We start from the raw sequence: 23957 nt of genomic DNA, 5'->3' as shown, positions 1-23957 counted from the left end.
GGCTGGGAGTGGATGTTTGTTGGTAACCACCTCCAGACCCGCATACTTCCCCCAACTGCACAACTTTTTCCTTTGACTTTGCAAACCATCACAGACGCTTGGCTATTATTTCATCCACTGAGCACATTCAGCGTCAATTTCCTTTGCTAAATAGATATTTGGCTTTTTTTTCCAGATCGAGGCAGGTGGCAGTTTAGATCGGTTCAAAGGCCTCTTGAGCCTTTCATCTCTGCTTGTACTCAGTGCTCTATTGAGCAGTGAAATATTCGGAGGTGCACAAACATTTTCTGTTTCAAGTTGCTCCATGTAAAAAAATTCACCCCTAAGATGAGGATGCTCCTCCATGTGTTTTCAGGTGGATTTTGTTTCATTGTGTTGTTTTGAACATTTAGTTAAATGCAAAACGACAGCTGTGGCTCTTACATATTGATCATAACCATTTTATTTACATTTATAAATGTAGGTAATTGTCCAGGTGCTCTGCATGTGTGCTACTGGGTACAGCTACTGGGTACAGCTGTTTAACAAGACACTGAATTCCCAGAAGTGTGATTAGCAGTGGTGAGCTGATTCTAACAAGCTGTTACTTGCATCCCAGGCTGTCTTAATTAAACGGCAAGTCGTCATTTGAAGTAATCAATGGGAAAACCAGTGCAGTAAGAGATTGCTGACCCTCAGTCCAAATGATGCCAGTGGTCAGTGTTTGACATTAACAAAGAGTCAATGTGTCAAGTATACTAGAGAATGGTAGGCCCAGTGCCAGAGATCATCAAGTCAAAGACACGCTCTTGCTTGTTAGAAGATATGAAATGAACCTGTCCATTAACTTCCAAGACATGTAGTACTTGCGTACAAAAGGACAGACAGCTATACGTACTGAGAGCACAAAAATATTGCACAATACATGCTTTAATGCCTCAGTTTGGAACCAAATTTAGCCAGATCCCTCAAAACAAAGTCTGAATGATGGGACAAATTAAACCACAGCCAGTGGCCAATAAAGGTCGATTCAAATTCCTCGAAGACACGCCACTCCAGCCAGGAGCTCACAGAGGCAGCCACATTGAGTCTTCTGCCACCCACTAGATTGGCAGCTATGTTAAATGAGATGCTGGATGAGCCATCCCTCCAAAGCTTCTCCGACACTCGCACAGCCCCTCTGCATTGCTGCCCACACCGGTTCTTTCCACCTAAGATTCACCTAAACAGCACTGGTCTAATGAAAGGGCACAGTGTTAGTATATTATATTAAATGGGGTGCACTACAATGACCCTAGGTGTCTAGCCCCACCATCCTCTGGGCCCCTTGATGTAATGCAAGAGAGGGAGAGAGATGGAGGGAAAGAGAGGGAGGGAAGGAGAGGGAGGGACTGAGAGATCAGGTGATGCCAGCATGGGCCGGGTTCTGGAAGCAAAAAGACCGAAAGGGACGAGGATTCTGAGTCCTGGCACCTTCACAGGGCGCTGACAGATTAGCATATTTTGATTGTGCCATGGCTGACTGCTGTTTGTGAATGCCACAGATGAAAGTGTTTCGCGAGACCGTACCCTGTTTCTCCCAGCCCTGACGGCATGGCAGCCAATGAGAGGACGGCACCCGCCTCTTTGTCTCGACATACCAGCAGGAGCGGAGCCCGGGAGACACGCGGTGTGAAGGACGCGCGGACGTTCCCCCGTATTTTCATGCAAAACAGGATTGGGGTAGTCTGACATTTGGATAAGATTTAGTTGCGTATGAAAGTCCGTGTTGACATTTCTGAATTCAGAAATCCCCCCCCCCCCCCCCCCACTGCATCGAATTTGTCCTTTTTAGAATTTCATTATTATTTTTATTATTACTTTCTTGCTCCGAGGATGCTTTCCAGCAGAATAATGTTTGTATTTGTCAGTCATCTTGGGCCTGCATTCGAGGGCCTGGTGTTTTCATTTCCCTCCGCGGCAGGTTAAGCCAGGGGTCAGGTGCAATTCAGATTTCCTGCTTATTTACCAGCACTGGCTTTTTTGTTGTGTTTGTTCATTTTATTTTCCGTTGAAGTCATGCTCGTTTTTCAATAGACATGGTTTTTGTCCTCTCTGAGTGACCATCCCCTCTGTCCACTGCCATGATTTCCTCAGCCTTTTAGAGAAGGATCTGCCTTTCTCTCCCATTTCCTGTCTGGATGAATCAGTCCGGTCTGAACCACATCAGAGGTCTGCTCTGGACAAGAACACCACTGCGTCATCTGACAAAAATATGACGTGCACCCCCGGGGATTTACAGAAGGGGCATTGAATGGGGGCATTGAATTGCTCTTGTCAGAAAGGCTAATTAGAATGTGTTTTTCTGCTTTTTCTTCATCTTGGACAGGAGAAACGACTGAAAGAGAAAGCTGCTCGCAGAGAGGCCAGCAAACGTCAGAAAGAGGTGAGTGATTTCGCCTTTCCCCCCTCGTCACAGGGTCAACTTCCTGTTCCAGTGTGACCACTAAATTAATCCACAGTAGCTGCTATCCAACCTCTTGGTGTTGGTCTTTGAAGGGACAGGGCATTTGGGCATTTATGCTTGTCTTTAAATAACATTTTTAAAAAATATGCCTTCTCTATTTTATTTTATTTTTATTTTATACAGTGAAATAAAATGGCTCAAAGGCCTCCCTGGACCATGAATTTGACCAAAGAGAGATGAATTTTCAGTATACATGGATTATGGTCTTATCGGTTAAAAATGAAGTTGTGTAGAATGTACTGATGGCTGGCATGTCAGTGGGTCGAACTGAAGAACAGTGGTCCTCTGATGCAGCAGTATGGGATCTGGGTCAGGAACACCTGCAGGAATTCAACAGAAACTCCACTTTTAGAGGCCAGGGTTATGTGCTCTACACTGATGCATTTGCTACCATTTGGGGGAGTCTCATTGATTATAATATGAACCTGAGATACCAAAAATAGTAGATTAATGCTTCCAGCAGCAATGCAGTAAAGCAAAATGCCAAGACCTTACTTTACTGCCTGTTTTTGTTGTTGTTGTTAGTGGGAGGCATGTGCCATATTGTGCAAATGAAAACATCCCTATTCCACACTCCAAGATGGGATGAATGAGCCTGCCTTTTGGCAATGTTGAGCGTCATATCAGAAAGCGAGCCAGGGTATAGCGGGAGGTAATGGGACCTGGACAAAGAACCCAGCTACAGTGCGGTTGAGTCCAGACTTGTGTAGACACCATTAGTACTGTTATGAAGAGACTGAGCCCTGCCTTAGGGTTTAGTGACTGACTGTTCTTATCCTGCAGGCTGAGACCCAAACACAACACTACAGACTCAAATGCAGGCTCTTTCTTTCTGTGCATTATGAGGCTTGGGAAATGGATGTCACTCTTGGTAGATTATTGATGGTGTTATTTTTCCTCCTTTTGGTTTCGCTCTGGCTTCGAACCCCATCTTCCCGTAACATTTCTGCTGTACGCCATCCTAAATTGAAGGTGTCACGGAAAAATAATAAGTGGATAATGAAATTATGCCAGGACGTATTGCAAGTGACGGGGCCATTAATTCCACCCGTCTGTTAACTCCCAAACAGGAGGAGAGACTTTTTGACGGCGTACATATTTATTTTTCTTCCGGGGTCCGGCTGCGTTTCACGCGTCGGCCTGAGCTCCTGGGAGTCTGCCGAAAGCCGCAGGACTTGAAGTTTCTTAGAAGAACTCTCACCGCCTCCAAATCAATCCAGCCGTTGAGTCACCACTGTGGGCCCTGTGTTTTATATTGTGGGAAAAGATTGTGCGCCACAAATACAGAATGTAGAAATCCAAGCTCAGCATAAAAAGAAATCTCTGGAGAGTGTGTTAGGTGTTAAGGCTCTGATTTAGGGGAGAAAAAAAAAACAGGGATGGGTCAGGTCCCTCAAGCAGAACGTGCTCCTTCTTATCTATATGATGGTTGTAATTCCCTCCGGAAATATAAAAAAAATCTTGGTGGCCACCTGTCTGCCCGCCTGTCTGCTTGTCTGCCTGTCGTAAGCGGCCGTGTCAAAGGAAAGCTGAACCCGATGGATTATCCTCAGTGCGATTACCGCACCAGCCGTCCCGCTGCGTGTCACACCTGACATGCGCTGATCCCGAATCGCCGATACTGTGATTGTAGCCCGCTGCGTGCGTTACCGTGAAACACGGCGCAGCACCCCGTAACCTGGGATCCTCGTTCCCCCCCCATCACATCCTGCTGATGGCCCTGCATGCTCGTCGCCCCCCACTCTCTCGCTCTGCTTTGTCCACCCCCCCCCCGTGGGGAACAACGGGGAAAGGATGCATCCGCTGCTGTTAAACTTGCCATCTTCAAGGCAAGGTCTGCACACCTCTGATAAGACAGGTGCTTTCAGGCTGAGGCTGGTTACCCCTTGTGTAATCCAGTAGAGACCAGAATCATTAAGTGCCGATTCCTTTGCTCACCGACTGATCTTTCCCTGCAGTGTGGGCTGCAGGAATGAGGAAAGACAAAGTGATACAGCTCTAGACCACATTGGTGCTGTTTAAAATCTGCTTGTAGCACACTAGGTGCATTTTTCGTTCCTGCAGTTGGAGGTCAAATCCTGCAAAGTACACCAGCCCCATTTCAGGTTTCCCATGATATCCTGGGTTCATAGGGCATAAACCTGAACCATCATGCAGGGCTGAGCAGTGCAGAAAATGTCAAGGCACGGGCCAGCACATGTGGCTGACAAGGTCAGACCAGAGACAGAGCACTGTTGAAGAGATCTTTGAAAGCACTTTTGCAGAAACCGGAGAATTTTTACCACTCTTCTACATCACTTAAAGATGCTAATCAGACTCATAAAACACTGAGCAGCCTGTAGTTACCCTCCACAGAGTTCACAGGTGTCTGTTTTTTCCTGTGCCGTACTTTACAGTCTTATGTAAAAGTGGGCACCTGATTGTTGGATCACTGGCCACTCAGTTAGCAAACCCTCAGGAGTCTTCCATTCAACACAGAGCCATGTCAGAAGTCATAAGTAAGGGAATCAGACTGGTTCATGTCAAAGCTCCCTCTCCTGTGATAGAGTGAATATACAACGTATAGAAGAGTGTCAGAAATCACAAAGTGACATTTGATTTCCGTTCTGTGGCAGTTGTTCGCCGGCACAACTTTGCACAGCCACAAGTCATCACAAGTCATTTGTGGGGTGGTTGCGGAGTAAATCGTAAAGCAAGTGTGGTGCTTCAAGCCACGCTATAACTTAGCTTTTGGAGGAAGGTCACATAGCTGGTGCTGCTGTAACCAGGTGCCAAGTGGAGCTGACTTTGAAAATGCAGCAAGCCCTCTCAGGCTGGTGTTAATTAGCTCTGAGCTTGAGATAAAGGGCTAGGAACAAGAGGACTAATTGGTTCAAGCTTCATTAAACTGCTGCAGGGATTCATTTAATGTGCATATTTTGGCTTCCTGTTCTCCTGCACCAAAGTGTCCGGTTTCGTGGCTCTCTCGCAAAGTCTGTGCTCCGGCTGCTCTAAAAGGACCAATTAGAGGGAAGAGGGCTTTATTTATTTATTTATTTTAAAAACGCTTCAAACCGAGTCTCTGTCTCTCTGACTCTTCTCTGTCTCTCTCTCTTCTGCTGGAAAGCACATTTTAGTTGCAGATATGAAATCTCGCCGGGTCTTTTGTAAACGTTATTGCAGTTCCTGCCAGGAGCCATCAGCAAATGGAGACGCATTGTTGTATGGTTAGCGGTTGAAAAAGCCTATCTTGGTAATGTGAGACCTAAATCTCAGACTCGTTCTCACTGTCATAAAGTCAGCAGTATGTTCTCCATTTTTCTTGATGCTCTCCACGTAATTTTCATCAGAATTAATAGACTGTTGGTTTGCTGCTGAGGTGCTGTAGAAAGTCGTCTCCAGTGTAATCAGACCCCTCCCACGTATTTTAAGGATAAAAATTAGTCTTTGTATTTTCTCTTGTTTTTTGTTGCCCAGGGCTCCCAAGTCTGTTTCTTCTACATGAGCATCAAGACCTGGGTTTCCCTCAGTGTGGTCTGACTTTCCACAGAGTAAATTTTCAAATAAAGAACAGAGCAGTTTTAACATGATTTCAAGAGCCAGGTAGACATACAGATGCCACATGATAATTGTAAACTTTATCTTGTTTCACACTCTTTTTAGAAAATAGCCCAAACTGCTTTTAAAGTAACTCTGTTGAAGTGAGGCTAACAGCGTGCCTCTCACTTTCGGTTTCTTACATAACGGTTCGCTAGTCCCCTCGTGTGAACTGCAGTTTGTTTCAGTTAAGGAGGAGATGCCATGAAGCATGTCTAATGATGGCTGTCCTCCTTTCTGCTGCTCAGTTGTGTACAGAGGTTAAGGCAGACTGGAAATTTCAGCCGTCAGCCAGCTTCCTTGTGTCAGCTTATTTGAGGAGGCACTGTTAGCGGCAGCTTTTTTTTGGCGGGGTCATCTTGCTCTTATATAGGCTGGAGGATCATTTAGCTTGCATTGTTTGCAGAAGAGGGATCTTTGAATGCTGTGCATATATCCCTTATTACTGTATGTGCGGTTTGTCACTGTGGCCAGCTGCCATGAATAGAATAGTTTGCACAGAATTGAATTCCTATAATGTGCTCATGTAAAAGAATGGTAGCTGTTTAATGGCAGAGAGATAAGCATGATGAATATCCCTCACAAAAGAACATACCCATATCCTTACATGGTGACACTTATCGTCAGTTACAATTACAGCAGTTGCTGCGAAGGTGAGAGTCAAGATGTCTCATCGCGATGCTGTCTGAAGCATTAATCAGTTGCATTTTGTCTTGTCCGTTGCTCTGTCTCCAATATCGAGGTTCATCACATCACCTAATACCAGTAAAGCTGTAGAAAGTCATTCATTGACTCCCAGCAAATCGCTAGAATAGTCACACTGTATTTGGTCATGCGACAGGATGATAGCTTTTGCCAGTCAAGACATTTAAATGACTGATTGGGTGTTATTTTGTTCCTGGCACCTGATCTCATTTTGCATCAGTATGTATTTAATCAGGCAGGTAGCAACCATAGTATTGACCTGATCCAAACATCTCCCAGACCTCTGTCCTCCCACACAGAGGTATGCAAGCCTGATCAGGCGTGGATATGGAGCTTGGGATAGCGGCACTGAGTCACTTGTCATCTCTAACACAACACCACTACTGAGAGATGGTCCTGGAGGTGTCACTTCACCCCAGGGCAGGCACGCCAAACTGAGAGTTAATATCTGAGACCTGCTCGTCTGTGGTACAGCTTTTGAATATTTCATTATTAATATCAGAATTGTTTTGAGAATTATGTGAAAGAAGCCCCCTCGCCCCACATTGGAGAACCCTGGGCACATTTTTGATTGTCTTTTATTAATTTCTGCTATAAGAAAAATATGACGATGTAGGCATTTTTTGACTGCTCCCACCTGTAGTTGTCTTTATTTGTCAGTATAGGATGTGCCTGGCATACCCTCAGGTCAGAGTAGTGTTGATAGTGGATATACTGTACTCTCCAAATGCATCAGTAAACTTCTTGTAGGTTCCCAACTATATACTACGTGTCACTTTTAAAGATACTTAAGCCAAATCTGTGCATATGAAGCAGTTGAGCAGCTGGCAGTGATTCCTTCAGCCACATTGACAAAACCTTCTTTTTGGGCTTTACACCCTGCTTGGGATGTAATTGGAGTAGATTAGCCTGTATCATTTTCCAAGTAATTAATAACGGTGAGCAAAAGAGGCTCTCCATTGATTCCACAAGGATTTGACAGAAGGAAAGTTTGCAGACATTTCTGTATTTTCTCGTTTGTTGCTTTTACCCCTTCTCATTGGATGAAGTATATTGAGGAAGGCTGATACCAGAGGTCAGATCTGTTCTTTTGTTGCATAACAGGTGACCCAGGTAAAGAAGATGTTTATCCTGTACCATGGGTCAATGTGTCATTAACCATCTCCCTGTTTCTGCCACCTGCACCAGGAACTTGGTCTCCTCAGTCTGCAGCCAAGGCATCTGTGCAAACAGCCCAGAGTAGGACCTCATTAAAATGTGCAGCACACTGTATTAGACTCAGCGCGCTGGGGCTGTCATTAACTAATATCATAAAACAATGGGACGCCTTTTCCTGGAGAGCAACCGTGTCTGCTGGGGAACAGATGGGAGAATGTTATCTACTTTAGCAACATCAGGATTGGGGAGGACATTGCAGACTGAATTTTCGGCACATTTGAAAAAGGCTGCTGTCTGTTGAATTTTAAAGCCGACTCCAATATAAATGTTAATTCAGTCGGATATCTGTTGCCTGATTTACTTAGGGGGGAAAAAAATCCAGTTTTGTCAAGTCAGCTAAGTAGTGTGCTTGATAGATGGGTGATGATGCGAGACCAAATTGACCGCTGATGTAGTGCGCAGCTCTATTACAGAACTGGGAGGGTGGCCACGCCCCCGAGCCCGAGGCCTATCCGACCAACCGTCACGAGCAGAGGGTTCCAGAATTCTCCAGTTTGCGAGAATGTTCTGTTGGTTTCCACGGCAACACCCGAGCCAGACTCGCGATGAACAAACACATGAGCCTCTCGCGTCAGACAGCCTCCCGATCCCGGCTTCATTATTCCTGGCATTATCGCCGATGAAAACCCAAAAAAACACGGCAACCGGCGCATGCTTTTTTTGGCCCACCACTGATAATTTCCCTAAGGCAGACGGCAATTATTGAAGCCGCTATAGGTAGTACCTTGAAGTATGATAAAGAGCTCGGCAAAGGTGTGACAGGATGTTTGAGTCATTCCTGTGGTGAAAACGTAAACTGATTTGTGGAGCTGCTACTCAGATCCCCATCACCCCTGTCTTCCATTGAAAAATCACTGAACGCCTTGGAATGACTCCTTTGCCAGCTCTTTACAAATATTCATAAACAGGAGTTGCCTGCCTGGGTCCCTAATGGATCACGATCAGTGAAATAACGGGCTTTTCCACGTTGTTAATGGAAATTAAGGAAATCTCAAAACTGACAAATCTGAGCAATTCAATCTTTGAGCCAGCAATTTACAGTGTTTATGTGTTTTTGTCATCTTGCCTGTGGAAGAGGAATGAAATGTAGCAGTGGCTGCTGGTTTCTTTTTCTTGTATTCCAGCAGAGAGATGAATAATCATTTTCATTTCAATACCAGCCAACATGAAGACTGCTAGAGTGCTCCCTCCTGATGGCATAGCAGGGCATTACGGATAATTAAATCCCATTGGCAGTAGATTGACTGCTTTGCCATCCCTCAGACAAACATTTTAGGGCGAGTACACAAGAACAAAGATGCTAAACCCATAATCAGTACAGGTTGCTCAGTCCCAGCCATCCCAGAAACGCTTGCAGGTTACTCCAGAGGACTCCAGTGGCCACACTTACAGCCAAGCTCTGTAGACACTGGCATTTACTGAATCAGTTTCCGTGGGGTGTTGGCAGGGCTTTTGCATAATCCCAAACGCCATGCCTTTCTCTGTGCTGCTGACAGAGTAGGATAAACTTCTTGAAACATGCCCTCACCCTCACAGATCCTGGGGAGGTTGGGGGAGGGTGCTGTCCCTCCATACTTGTTCAGAAGGCAGCCATCATTTTCCTGCTTTCTCTGCAAATGCGCCTGTCTGGGACCAGGAGTTAGGCCCTCCCACTGATCATGACTTTCTCAGAACATGGCTGATCATCACTGCTGCCCCAGTGCAAGGATCGACCCCTATGTATTTTAACTTAATGTGCTTTTTGGAGGGAGTCCTTGAAGCGTTGTGTGGATACAGGGACAAGGACAAGGACAAACCACCACCCCTCAAAAGTGATTGCATTGACTTTCGACTTCAGCTTCAGGACTTCCGTCCGCCCGTCCCCACCTCACCATCTGCCGTTTTTAATCAACTCCAAAAAAGCCCCCTATCCGAATCTGCAGCTCTTTTCTGCACATTTTTTCTCTGTCCAGCTCTGGTGTGTGGCATCCACCATATGCTCCTGGCAGCGCGTGGCATCTGCAGAAGCACTCAAGATGGTCGCCGTGCTCCTCCTCTGCTCTCCCGGAGTTAAGAACCCGCCTTCCTAATGCTTTTGAACATCTCGAACTGTGTGCGTCTCAGAGAATGCAATGAGGTCATTAGTTCTTAATTGAAGTCTGTAAATTAAATCATGGCGGGGAATTGGTCCTCTAATTGAAGCTTTCTTCTGCCAGCTTTTCTCCCTCTGCCGTTTCCACTGTCATGATAATGTATTTGATTTTTTTTTTTTTTTTTTTTTTTTTAAAGTGGATTTTTGTGCTACGGTTCCTGTGACACTACTTCGTGTGTATTAGACCCAGAGCTGAATCATCTTCGAAGGAATTATTACTTTACTCTTACCACTAGTGGCTGCTTCTCAACTCTGTGTTTTCATACCTTACTGTGCTTTTTAAAAGAACCTCAAGTTTATGATGTATAAGTCAGAGGCCCACATGTATAAAATTGTGATTTAGATCCACAGAGGGAACTCTTTAAAGAGACAACCAATCAATATTCTTGTGGTTCCTGTCTGGAAAATGTGTCACATGTCCAGCCCTCAAGCTGTCCCTACTGAGCTCAAAGCAGTAATGAAGACAGATTACCATCCGCTAGTCCAATCAGAGAAGAACTGCCCTCCGAATCTCCAGCTCGCTGCCCTTTCCAGCTCTCCCAGAGATGCACTGATCATTAATGGCACTCCTCCAGTGAGGAAGGATGAGGTTTACCATGTGACCTCCTCAGAATGCCACACATTGACAGATATTCTAATCAATTTTAACAAGTCTCCTCCCCCTTCTGTAGGGACTCCAGGCCTTGCTAAGTGCGACACTGTCTTTCGCAAAAAGCCAGGAAGGCACGTGATGGTGTGACCCTGAGGAATGCAGTTTGCTAGGATGCGGTGTGCTCTAAATTATTAGTAGAAGAACAGCACGCCGTGACTTCCCACATCTATTCAGAAAGGAATTCTCTCAGGCTTGCATTCAGTGCTCGTATCTTTTCTTAGAGAGGACTAATTACTTGGTTCAGGATCTGATAATTGAGGATTTTTTTTACATATAGTTACATATAGTAACATGGAGTATAGTTCTTCAGTTTCACTGTTTCAGAGAAGGAATCATGCCAGATTCTGCATGTCAGAATGCTTCAGGTGCATTGTGGGTAGTAATTAGTGCCAGTATCTTGTCAGCACAGTGCTACTAGAAAATTCTTTTCAGCACTGTCTGTTCATGAGACCCACCTTTAAACTCTAGCTTAAAATAGCTAATCTTCCACTAGGCCCTGAAGAAGTACAAAAAAGTACATTGTGAATTTATGCTGTGTGGTGACATGTCTGAATTCCAGCACACACTTAACCCTCCCAGCGGCGGCAGTATCAGAAGTGCCAGCTTGGCATTTGTGCGTGAGCGTGCGTGCGTGTGTGCGTGTGTTTCTTGACAAGGACATAAAACACTTTTATAGTTATTAATTAATTGATTAATTACTTTCTTGATAGCCTTTTGATTATGGTCTCGCCTCAGCGCTGAGAGAAAAGCCACATCTAGCAGTACATCTAGCAGTAAGTTTTCCAGGCTGACACATGCAAGCTCACCTCCTTTTGTGTAGTCATGTTTTTTTCCTTGTTTTACTGGCTTTTGCAGTGACATTATCGTAAATGTAAAGTCAAGGAAACGAGGAAGAAAACGACTCTCCTTCAGCTTCTGTCCTTAATGACAGTATCAGTATTCTTTTCCTGGGAACTGTGCTCTTTGTCATAGATGCATAGGATGAAGTGCGGTCCCTGGCTATGTGCCATAGATGTAGATCTGTTGAATAATTTATACACGACAACCCAACATTTTGAAGCAGGACGTGCTTCTGATTGCAGACATTTAAATATTCATCTTGCTGTTGCGTCAGCTGTGCAGTCTTGGAGTCCCCGTAACGGTGTGGCACAGCGTATGTGCATTTGCGCAGATAAGACGGCGTCCAAGAAACTCTGCAAGTGGAGACCCGTGGAGTTGTCATGGGGATGGCATTGCACAGGGGACAGTGGATGCACTGCAGTCACAGCCAAGGAAGCGGAGAGATTCTGAATAGTACAGATTCCCTGTGTGAATTGAATGAGCACCATGATCTTCATGTTGATGATAACATGTTCAGGAGATAGTCTCATGCCATGGCCTCGGAGGGGTAATGGTAATTTGGTATGTTGTTCCTCATGGCTGAAACATTCTTTAGAATATCTCAAACCAGCAAACTGTGAACCCCAAGCACATCCTTAAAATGTCACCCTGAGACAAGCTCCCTACAAAACTGTGGGCTTGAGAAATGGAGGCCCTTACACCTAAATGACCCACCAGGCTGTGTAGTTTGAAGTCCATACATGTGCCTCCGAAGATGCTCATCATTTGAGCTAATTAAGAATCTCTTCTTTAGCTAGCTGACATCAACAGTTCTAAGTTTGCAAAGTTGCTTGCTGTGCATTTGAATGATCTCCCTGACTGTTGACTGTAAGCATCTGATTCTTAACATGAAACATATAATTGATAGGTTATTGGTCTATTTTAATTACCTGTGTTCAAACTTCAGAGAACTGTTTTTATCGTTCACCTTTTGTAAATTTATATATTTAATTTGCACCCATCTACTGGTGTTAAAAAAGATGATAAAAGGTCCTTTAAAATGTCCTTCCTGTACCATCTGTAAAACCACATTCAAGCTTTGCAAGGTGGTTTTAGGAGGCCCTATTTAGATGGACCTAATCAGCATTAATTATTGTCCAAGATTAATGCTAAAGAGCCTGTGCAATTGCAGATACTTATTAGTGGCATGCAGTTAAGGTTTAAAAAAGAAAGTTACAGCTGACATAATTATATTCATCTGAAAAGACTCAAGAAAATAAAATCAAAGGTGCTCTGAATACAGGCTTATGGCTGACCACTGCAGTTTCTTTTGCACAAAATATTGAAAAAGGATATTGCTGAGTGCCTCTTAAAACCAGCCTGACCATCCATCTGGAGTCTCCAGTGGTTATTAATAGATATTGGGTAAAGTAAGGAAAAGCCATTTTGCTGATGGCATTTTTGATCAAAAACTTTTGTAATTGGACTTAATTACATTTCTCATTTCCGTGTACATCCATAAATTCCATTTCTTGACAGTTTAAAAAAAGGTACATGTAAGGGTATTTTGAAGAACTTGAGTAAGCACTTAGAAAGTATGCAAGCACAGTATAAGAATAACTGAGTTTCAGTGCAAACTCCCATTGGAATGACAGTACCTTTCTATACGCGAGTGTGCTTATGCACATGGAATTAAATAATCTCTTACCCTTGAGGGATACAATGTCTTATTATGTGTATGTATGTGCATTTCATATGAACTGGCATGACGAGCAGACAGGGAGAGCGTTTGAAGCATGTTGTCGAGCTGGGATATGGGGTATACAGTGAGCCAAGCCCATTTGTTACACAGCACAGGTGGAACTCTAGCTGATGACCCAGTTCTAATGAAGCACAGTGAGTTTTCCCTAGTGAGAAGCAGAGACAACCCATAGGAGGGGGAGGAACCTGTAAATGTCGTCATCCTGCAAGACATGGGCCTCCTGGAGCCTCTCGCACCCAGGAGTGAAAAACAGCAGTGTCGTGGATGCATGCATGCATCTGCACGAGTGTGTGTGTGAGTGTGTGCATTTGTATATGCGTGTGTGTAATTTAAATGCCCTGGAGCGAGTCAGACTGTTTGTCAGGCATCCGAGCCACTCAAACAGTACATCTTGCTCAGCTAAAAACCACTGGGCAGCTTTAGTAATGACTCTCTTCTCTGGCTCCCTGTGCGGGCTGTCTAATTATGCTGGCTGCTGCGCTGTTTGTGCCTGGAAGTATAGAGCAGCCACTCCCCTTTAAACAGCCCCAGCAGCGCCTGCCTAAAATGCCACAGCATCGAATGCCATTACTGCATGACATCATTACGTGTCAGCGTGTCCTATGAAACAGCGTGGAAAAGGGAACAGTTTTTGCTCTTTCATTTCTTCATGCTCGACAGCCACTTCATTCTCGTTGGTCATAAAATCATAGGTCATAGGTAAGACCTAAGGCAGAGCCTTCCAGCACATCGTCCAAAGCGTGTGGCAACAGCGTGCTTGAACTATATTCTGTGCTGTTATTTTGATTGATTGATACTGGCAATTAAAATCTGTGCAATTAACACTTATTCTCAAATCATTATGCTACAAATGGCAGATATGCCCCCCAGATATGACGTCTTCCAGGAGCACCTGTAATTTTTTTTTTCACCTTATGTCTTTTTTTAGAACCTTTCACTCCATATTGTAGTGATTCCACCATTGTTTTAAAACCATACTAAAAGGTATTTTTGAATTATGTAAATGACCTCTGGTGAGGCTTACGGTGTTGTCAGAAGGTGTAAGAGAAAGCTTATGAATGGGGACGGAGATGTTGTTAGCATGTAACAGTAGGTTTATGAATGGGGAAGGGGGTGTTAGCACTCGGCATGGAACAGAAAATTAGTGAACAGGGAAGGAGCTGTTGGGTTATAGCAGGAAGCTAATGAATGAGGAATGAGGTGTTGTTAGCATGTTAGAGGCAATTTAATAGTGTGAGCATCTATTAAAAGATGTTACTGGATGACATGTACATCAAAACAATAACAAGTTCAGATTTGTCTTTAACACAAAAAAAAACTGAGACAGAGGTTTCAACATAAGGTGAGAGGGCTATTAGTGACATAGGTCTGCTTATCGCCGCAGGCTGCATTCATAATTGTATGCAGCAGTTTATGTTTTTACATGGTAATTGTATGTTAATGTTCCTGGAAGCATCTTATTTACAGTCATTCAGCACTTACTCTGTTATATTTACCTTGTAGGCACTGTGCAATTACTATGTGTAAAATGTGTAACATTTCTCATTTCAAATGACAAGTCAGGTGATTTATTTAATTAACATGCAAGGGAGGGGGTAACACAATAATCTTTGCAGAAGTGTTGTAGAGTGTTTACACCCCTGTCTCTTTAATTTTTGACATGTGATTGGTTGTGAGTCTCAAAAAAATATCTGCTTTAAAAGCACCTCTCGGGTTCAGTTGTGCCTTGCAGTTTTGTCAGAGAGGGAGGGAGCTGTGATTCACCCACCTTCACTCAGGGAATGAGAAATGATCTTTAGGGAGTGTGTGATCAACAGGAACAGCAATCAGGGAGAAGTTTTAGAAGACGTTTGGTTTTGGTCCAACATGACCAGACTTTAAAAGTGAAGGGAGTTTGTGAGAGAAGCTTGAGGCTTGCGTCAGTTGTGGCGAAGGTGGCGGAAGCGGTCAGGCCAGGTGCGGTGACGCTGCTGGATGCACCATGCCGGGAGACCACAAGCAAGCCCCACGGGAACACATTTATGTGACCACGGCAACTAGAAGTGCTCGATAAACACTATATCGGTACAAGCTGAGGGCCTGTTTCTTGGAGGAACCTGTGAAATTTGGTATTCCAAGAAATCGATCACCCGTCCTTGCTGGACGAGACGGGGTGTTTAAAGAAAGGACAGCTGCAGATTAAAGAAAGTAGACACAGAGTGAACCTTGGGACTCCGCAGGGGGGTGTATTGTCCAAGACGGATTGCAGATGGGCCCAGGGCACCAGTCCTCGGTTGCCAGGACGTTATTACCAAGGGAGCATTGCAGGAGCTTGGCTTTGCCGTGTGAAAAGAGGTCGCATTAACTACAAAATTGGCTTTCATTTTTACAGCCCACATTACACATGGTGCTTTTCACAGTATTCCTATCGCTGCTGAACAGCAAATAATACCTATAAAATTACCTGTGATGTCAGCAGCAGGATGAAAAAAAGCTATATTTTCATTCAGTTCATGTTGATGCCAGCATTGGCACTGCAAGCTGACAGCAGAATTGTAAGCAGCTCTCACAAGGCCAGGTGTCTCGACAGGTTAGATTACAGCACACGGACACAATTCCCTTCAGTACTCTGTGAGATTGGCTTGAGAAATTGAAGACAATACTCTTTTGCTTTCTGTTCTCTCCATTTTAAAAAAAGACAGGACTTAGTATCCCTGAATCACAAGACAGTATCTAATCATTAAGCTCTACCCCCCACCCCCAGAGCAATTCCATTCCTCTCCTTGTTTTCTGAAATATTGGCAATAAACAACTGGAGGGTTTTTGTCTTTAAATAAAGTTTAGTTCAGACTTTCAGCTCAGAGATCAAGATCTGTGCAGACACAAAGTCATGTTACGTTATGTGAAAGCCTACATTTCACACTCGCGGAGTGCAGTAAGTTAGACAGTAAAAAGGCAGAATTATTTCCAAGTAGGAACGTAAATGCCTTTTTCTGGATATGAGTCACGTGAGCAGGTTTTTAATCAGCAGGAAGCAGTGTAAAAATAGTGTAGCAGTCAGTGGATCAGCTGAAATTACAGGCTCTTAAAGTCTTACACACAGCAGTGATGATGTAGATGTAATGTGTCATTATTTTAATAAAACGATCACCTGCCAGAATATATCCCTAACTAAATCCATTTGTCACTATGTCATAAATTGTAGTGATTTCTTGAAAATGTTACCAAGTAAGGAAATGTATGTGTATTTACCGGGTTGGTAATCCACTAGCCACAGAAATCTGTCTCGACAGTGCAGTATTACAATAGGGTTGGGAGTTTCATGTTGAAATAGAACTGTGTATGTTGGTGTATGTATACATATGTAATATGCATCATCTGTACAGCATACAGCATAGGGCAGCTGTTCTCATTCCTTTCATTCAAACAGAGACGTGTATATTCTTCATCTACAATGTCTGACTTGAAAACTTGCCCACATAGCACTGCCGAGAGGTAGGGATCATACAGTAATACATGTTACTTTGACACTTTCCTTGACTGCATTGCTAGTTTGTAGATGTTATTCTTTGCTTTTCATTCTGAAATGGTTGTCTGACCCTCCTCTGATGCAGCAGAGACGCGTACAGACCTCAGGGTCACATGGTCTGGTGGTCTTCATTTCTTAATTGTCAGGGTTTTGAAACTGCCTCACCCAGTGCACTCAGAATATGCGCTTGGTAATTTAAAGGCAACTCTGCAGGATTCTGGCGTACCGGGACAGTAATTACCCACCTACACCAAGTCATAATTATTCTATAACCCCAAACCGAAATACAGACTACCAAATTTAGACCCTGATAACTACATTATAATTAAGAGTACTTTCTATTAATAACAAATAATATCCAATTATGTCATCTAAAATGGACATCTTGGTAAACAGAGCAAATACCACACGCTGTTTTGATGTTTGCTGCACCACCACACAGCAGTGATGTCCGTTATTGTTCCAAACATTCACACATTCTGAACCTGTGCAGCCTAATGGTAAACAGAAGAATTTCTGGTCTTTCGTCTAGCTCAGATCTTAATTACTCAAATGGACCAACTGACCACATAGGGAACAGTTTCTCCAGCTGTGCATCAGCCCACTGGTTGAAAGCCATCACTGAAACCCACATGACCGTAGATTTCCAGGAGCAGGCATGGACCAATCAAAAACTGAGGAATTCCTGAAATGAATGCACATGGTAAAATGCAGAATGATGTGAACTGGCGTGAAAAGGGGAGGCCATTACAGCAGCTCCGTAATCAGTAACGCCTTCTTTGGGTCCCCATTGTCCCTTGCATTCTTCAACAGTTTATGCACTTGCAACAGTTTTGCCAAAAGTTTCTTGATTGTAACAAGGCATTGATCAGCATCCCATATTTTATGTAATATAAATCGTGATTATGAATGAATGTTCATGATTGAATTGCAAAATAATGACCTTCCTAAAGATGACAAGGAAATTTTTGGTCTTGTCACAGGCAAGCCCTTTGCCCAACAAGTTGTACAAACTTTAGATAATGGGATGCGATTGCTATCACTCATTAACTACATAATGATGGATACCTGGGTGTTCTTCATGTTTCATACACTCCTTTCTTTAATTGCTACACATTTCCTTCTGCTGCTATTTGTGAATAAATAGGCTTGGAGGTCTTGCCTGTAGGCAGGTGCTCACAGGGTAACTCTTTTAAAAAAGACAACCAGTGCTCAAAGCTTTTTTTGTGTGATTTCAACTCCCAACTTCCAGAAAAGACAGGATCTTGTAAAGACAGAACATTTTATGACATTATCATCTTTCTCTTCAGTAACGGCAGTCATTTCTGTTTATATTCCTGGCTGAGGTCTCGGATGAATTTGTGATTGAGGACAAGGCGTTGCCTGCATAACTCTTCTATTTCAAGTGCAAAACTGTTGCCACCTCAGAATTGGAGTTGAAACAGGATCATCTTGAAAAGCCTTGTTTCTGTAGTGTTTTATTTTTTTTAATCATGTAGGCGTTGCATTTTTAAGAGTAGCTGGACTGAGGTGTTGGTGCTGTGGAAGAAGCCAGCAAATTTTGCTCCCACTCTCATCCCCTGCCTGTTCCATTGCACATATTCCACAAGGGACAGAATTATCTTTCTTAGATGTTTAAGAGCAGAATTCTCAAATAGTAACATGTATTCCTCCCCCGCTTATAGAAACCTTTAATTTTTAGACATGGAAAATGGGAAAGGCAATTCCTCCGTGGATGGAATTGCTGTTGACACGGGCTCAGATGTGTGGGGTAGGGAACATGGAACTCTCGTTAAGACAGTCCTTGGAGCATTCAGAGAAGTCCTTACCGCAATGAATGGTCTTAAATAGTGTGGGAATGGTTTTAGGTTAGCATCCTCTGCCTCTCTGCCTCCCCTCACTGTCATTTCACTCTCAGTGTCAGAGAATGGTGTAGGTTGTCGTGTTTCAGTAGTATTCTGTTGTTTTTTTGTTCTGTTTTGTTATTTTCTCTTTGACAAAAATCTACTACGTCGATTCTGTGGGATTATTGGGCAGTTTTGGACACCTCCTCTATGATCCATACTTCTGTTTTTAGTTTCATGTTGATCAATTAGCCTCTCTGTATAGATCAAGGGCCAGGCAAGTTGGGTACCTGGGTGACCTGATTGGGCTTTGCTCTATATGGACTTTTTTCAGTCTCCCACTGTCTTTCTACAATAGCTTCTCTGTGTGAAACACCTGTGGGTGATTGTCACCATTGAAGAGGAAGCCTTTAAAAGCTCTGTTAACTCCTTTGAAAACTTGCCATTGTAAATTGTAAATACATATACCGTGTGAATACATAGGTAGGTTGATATGAAGCCGTGTAATGTACAGACGTATGCACTCAGTACAATGTGAAGCCTTTGTCATATCAGCAATTGAAAAGGCTCTATCCAACTGAAGCATGATAGCAGGGCCTGATGTATCAGCATACATGGGTCTCCTCAGCTTATGATGAGTCAGATCTCCTTTTGAAAGCCCTCCGGGCTCTTTGATGTCTTTTCCATAGAAGATTATCAAGAGATTTTGTGGGGGGAAAAAAGGCATTCTTCATATCCGTGGAGCACCACCTGTCCTGTCTGGCAACCCAGGATGTTCCAGTGGATTACCTCGGTTTAAGCATGCCAATCAAATCCACGAATTTGCCCTTTGCTTTTTCGATAATGTCAGAACATGGACCACACCACCGCTACACAGTTCTTGCATCACAGAGTTTGAGGGTAAACATTTCCTGGAAAATGCTCCCAGTCTTTGCTCCCAATTCGTACAAAAAAAAGCGGGGTGGCAGGGGTGTGGACGTGTCACTGTGCACCACAGGACATTTGTCATCCACAAAGCTGAAGGTTTGGGAGGTGGAGAGCTTGTTGGCAGGCTACAAGAGCAGAGAGGCCAGAGGAATCCGTATTGGAGCAGCCAGACCACATCTTTCATTACTGAATCGGTGTCCAGGTGCTCTCGGCGCGCCTCATCAAAGGCTGGAACAAATGAAGCCACCTGCACCTGTCTCTGTAGCCTCTGCTCTGTATAACATGTCCCTCCAGGCTGCACTCTACTTCACAGTTGGTTTATTTATTTATTTTTTTTACTTAAAATGATGTTGTGTTTTTATTTAGAAAAGGAAAATAATGTGCTGTATTTGTCAGACACCATCAGAGGCCTCACACTGCCTTAGGACTGGGCATTGAAATGAGCGTGCATGAATTTCACTGTGGTTTTTGCATCATTTATCTCTCGGCATGAATTCTTCCTGTAAATCTCAAGTGTTTTCAGGGGCTCTCAGAGCAAGTTTTTAATATGCTCAGCATCACCACAGGGTGTGAGTAATTCAAACCGAGACCACCCGATGACACCAGCAAGTTGTGCGATTACATCTTTTCATGCATGGACTATGTGGTTGCAGTGGAGGACAAGCAGGTACAACTGGCATCTGAAAGGCCAATTGGTCAGCTTGGTCTCTGCATATGACCCCAAGCATCTTGTGCACTGCCTGAACCGGCACACCTCATCGAAACCGACTGCTGAGTCGACTGTCCTTGTTTGCACAATGATTGTTAGATGCGGTAGTCATGAGGGTTGTCACATAGATTGATTTGTTCACAATTTACTGTTACATAATTTAAACTAGCTCCCTGGAAAAAAAAAAAAAAAAAAAACGTCCACTTCCTCTCCAACTTTGAACAGATGGTGATTCTCGATATGTAAAGTGTCTAATTATTCGAGTGCATTTCCTTGTCACCCAACAATCACAGGCACCCCCACCGGCAGTACAAGGGAATTGGTCCTTCATAGTGAGTTTGTGCAAAATTGCAAATTCAGTCTCAGATGAAACCGTGCATGGAAGAACACATTCCATAGCCTGTTCTACCTACTTTGTGTTGTGTCAGAGCATCTCCTGCTCACATCAAGGAGATCAGATGTCTGGATTAGCCTTTTGCTACCAGTAAAACAAAATATTGGCTGGGCTTTGGCATGCTGATTCATGGTTATTAAACTGCCCCCGGAAGGAATTTATGGATGTGCACTGCTACAGAGCAGCAGTGATATTTTGTTTGTTTGTTTTTTTTCTTTTCTTTTTCATTCCACTGACTTCTAGTTGGTTACTGTGGCATATGCCTCTTCTAGAGTCTTTCAGCAAATGATGCTGGTTGTAGCACTTTAAAGACTGGGTGTGGATCTTTTAAGTTACTATGGTAGACCTGTCGAAATACCCCTTTCTCTTAAGAAGTCATGTGGCTGAAGTACCCATGTGGATCTGAAAAACTGATGCTGCAAACATGAGAATTACTATGGGATGTAATGGGTATTCAGTCATACAGTACTTATTAAATATTAATCATCAGTCTAAATGCAGTTTAAATTAAATTGTGGATTTTAACAAATGTTTAATCTAGACGTTGAATCTCAAGCACATTTTTACATTCTAACTTGTAAATGAATGTGCAGGGCACATACAGGATCCGAAGCAGATTCCCTGCAAATAATATTTTAATGATTCCGGGCACATCCCCAGCTATCAGAGCTATCAAAACAAAATGTATTCAGGCAATTACTGTGGACTCCAGGAGCAGCCGCTGCCCTTTCTCAGGCAGTTGTTTTGCTGCTATTGTGTGTGAAGTAAAGGAAAGGGGTTTTGCCCCAGCCTTATCTTCTCGGGAGATGCAAGTTCCATACGCTGTGCGCGGGGAACAGGGGTGCACACTTTCAAAGTGAACATCGACAGCTCCTGTCTTAAATGCCGTGGCAAGAGTCTATGATATCTCGCAGGGTGCACAGCTATGGGGGAATTCTTCCTGTGGAAAAAATAATTGGCTTCTTTCAGCATCTGCAAGTTTAGTAGCAGATGCAGAAAGTCCCCCAAGTCCCTCCTCTTATGCAGCCTTGCTATAGCCTGATAAAGCTGGAGGAGGGGATGCAAGGAGAAGCTCAGGTATTTGACTGGTTTGCCGTAAGGTACCCATGACTGGGCTCTTCCGATGGTTTTTGTGCAGAATTGTAACACTTTTACAAGCTGTTTTATGGAAATGCAAGGGAAGAGAAAAAGCTATGGGGCCTCTGGCTGTTTAGGCTCTTTTGCTGCGTGGTTACTGTAGCCGATGGAGTAAGATAAGACGTGAAATTTTCTGCAGTGATTGTAGAAAGTTCTGTAGAAAATGTAATGTCTGGAGGGGGAGGAGGTTGGCTTTTTCCATCCGAGAAATGGTCTCTTAACCCTGTCACTTTCTATTAGAGCCCTCTCCCTCTCCCTCATACCCCGTCTGAAAAAGCAGACAAGAACAGAGAAAGCATGTCCGCCATCAGTCAGAAATTTCTGACTGTGTCTGAAGGCCTCATACACACAGGTATATTGTGAAATGATTGTGATCAAGACTCACAGTAAATGCATTGCACATTTTTGGTAGCCACCAACCATTTCCCATCTGAGGAAAAAAAATAATGGTAGTGTTTCGCACACAGTGTGCTCCAATAGCTATATTTTTTGCAAACTCATACTGTAAGTTGTTGAGCCCCAGAACACAATACTGCTCCACAGCTTATGTGAGGTTTTGTCTTTTTTCCCCCCACAAATTGGTTGTATTCTATTTGGTCCGTGACAGCTCCCCAGTTAAATATCAAACCCTTCAGCTGGGCGGCCATGGTGTGGCGGTCCAACAGGCTGTCAGTGCATCAGAGAGTGCAGGGCATGCTGGGAAATGCACAGCACAAGGAGTACTTTGATGTGCAAGCGTGAGATTCACCTCATGGTGCTGTCACTGGTAGTCTCCTTTTCTGGCTGTTCCCAGGTGGTAAATGCCATGTATAATATAGTCTGGGGGGAAAAAAGTCACACATAAATATATTTGTTTTTTCTGCATTTTGGCATTTCATGCCTGTTTGAAAGGAGGCTATTAATTAGTTATGATTTATTACCATCTCCCTTTGTTAAATGCAGAGCTCCCTCACCGCTTTTGAATTATTAAAAAGGGTTTTGATTTTTTGTCAAGTTACAGCAGTTCAGTACACAACACTATGAAGATGAGATACTCATAATGCTTCCATTCCATGTCCTGCTGTTGTTGTGTAATATTAGCCATTTGTATCCAGGGTATGTTGTGTGAGCACAGAGGGGATTGGTCGATCTTTGCCTGTCCTGTCGGGCTTTGTTAGTTTTTCACCCAAGGAATACTGGATTACCGGCTTGCGTGTGTCTTTGTTTCTCTCACTGGCGCTGTGATGAAGTCCTTCACATCGGATTTACAGAGAGTCAGAGTGGAGAGGCCCCTAAGGACAGTTGTTAGTGACACTTCACTTGGCAGCCCAGCTGACTAACCAGCGAGGGTAGCGCTAATGAAATGTTCATACTCCTTATCCAGGTCTTCCTTTCCTTCTTTTCCAGGACATGTACATAGCACTGGAGATCCACTATATGTTAACACAATGTTCACGTCCATAAAGGCTGTCCATCATGGGGAAGCAGTGCAGAGGCCTACTTACAGCGCCTGACTTGGAGCTCAAAAGGTCATAATAAATTGATAGCAGCTTTAATGACTACTAAGGTTTATCCTGGATAACTGCATTTTGGGCATGATATGATGCAGTCAGCTCAAGATACGATACATTATGTGAAATGGAGTTCCCAATACAAAATTATCACAAAAGGATATTCCCCAAGTAAAAAATGCAAATAGTAAAGCAAAAATATAACATTATTGTAAAAGCTTTCTTTTTTCCCCATTTCTTCAGATGCCAAACCCCTAGCCATACTAATATTCATGATGCACTAATATGCATGCTGGTTTTGAGTGTCATGTCACTTTTATTTAAAAGATCCATACTTTGCTAAATTCTACTTGGTGGCATAAAGTAAGATAGCCCAAAACTAACAAGTTTTGATTAAGCCATCAATGAAAGTAGTATGTAGCTTGGTACTATACTTATATTAAATGTTAACATTTCCTTACTTAGCTCTTGTTGATGTAGAATGGTTTAGATACAATATTTTGTTTACCAATGTACAATAATATTAAAATGTTGAAAACAATTGATCGCAACGAATCATTTTATAATGTATTTCTTGTCATAGAATTGCTGAGAGCTACT

General features: G+C 43.4%; 1 protein-coding gene across 1 annotated transcript in view; it reads left to right on the top strand.

Moving 5' to 3' along the window:
* Nucleotides 1-23957, top strand: part of ddx10 (DEAD (Asp-Glu-Ala-Asp) box polypeptide 10) — a 104570-nt gene that overhangs the window by 64916 nt on the left and 15697 nt on the right. Inside the window, exon 16 of the mRNA XM_036524239.1 lies at nucleotides 2348-2404. Coding sequence (XP_036380132.1) covers nucleotides 2348-2404 — 57 coding nt within the window. The remainder of the gene's footprint in view (nucleotides 1-2347; nucleotides 2405-23957) is intronic.

This window comes from Megalops cyprinoides, chromosome 3 (genome assembly GCF_013368585.1).
Source record: "Megalops cyprinoides isolate fMegCyp1 chromosome 3, fMegCyp1.pri, whole genome shotgun sequence".
NCBI classification, from domain to species: Eukaryota; Metazoa; Chordata; class Actinopteri; order Elopiformes; family Megalopidae; genus Megalops; species Megalops cyprinoides.
Note: the sequence above shows the minus strand (reverse complement) of the source record. Positions and strands in the feature narration are given on the sequence as shown.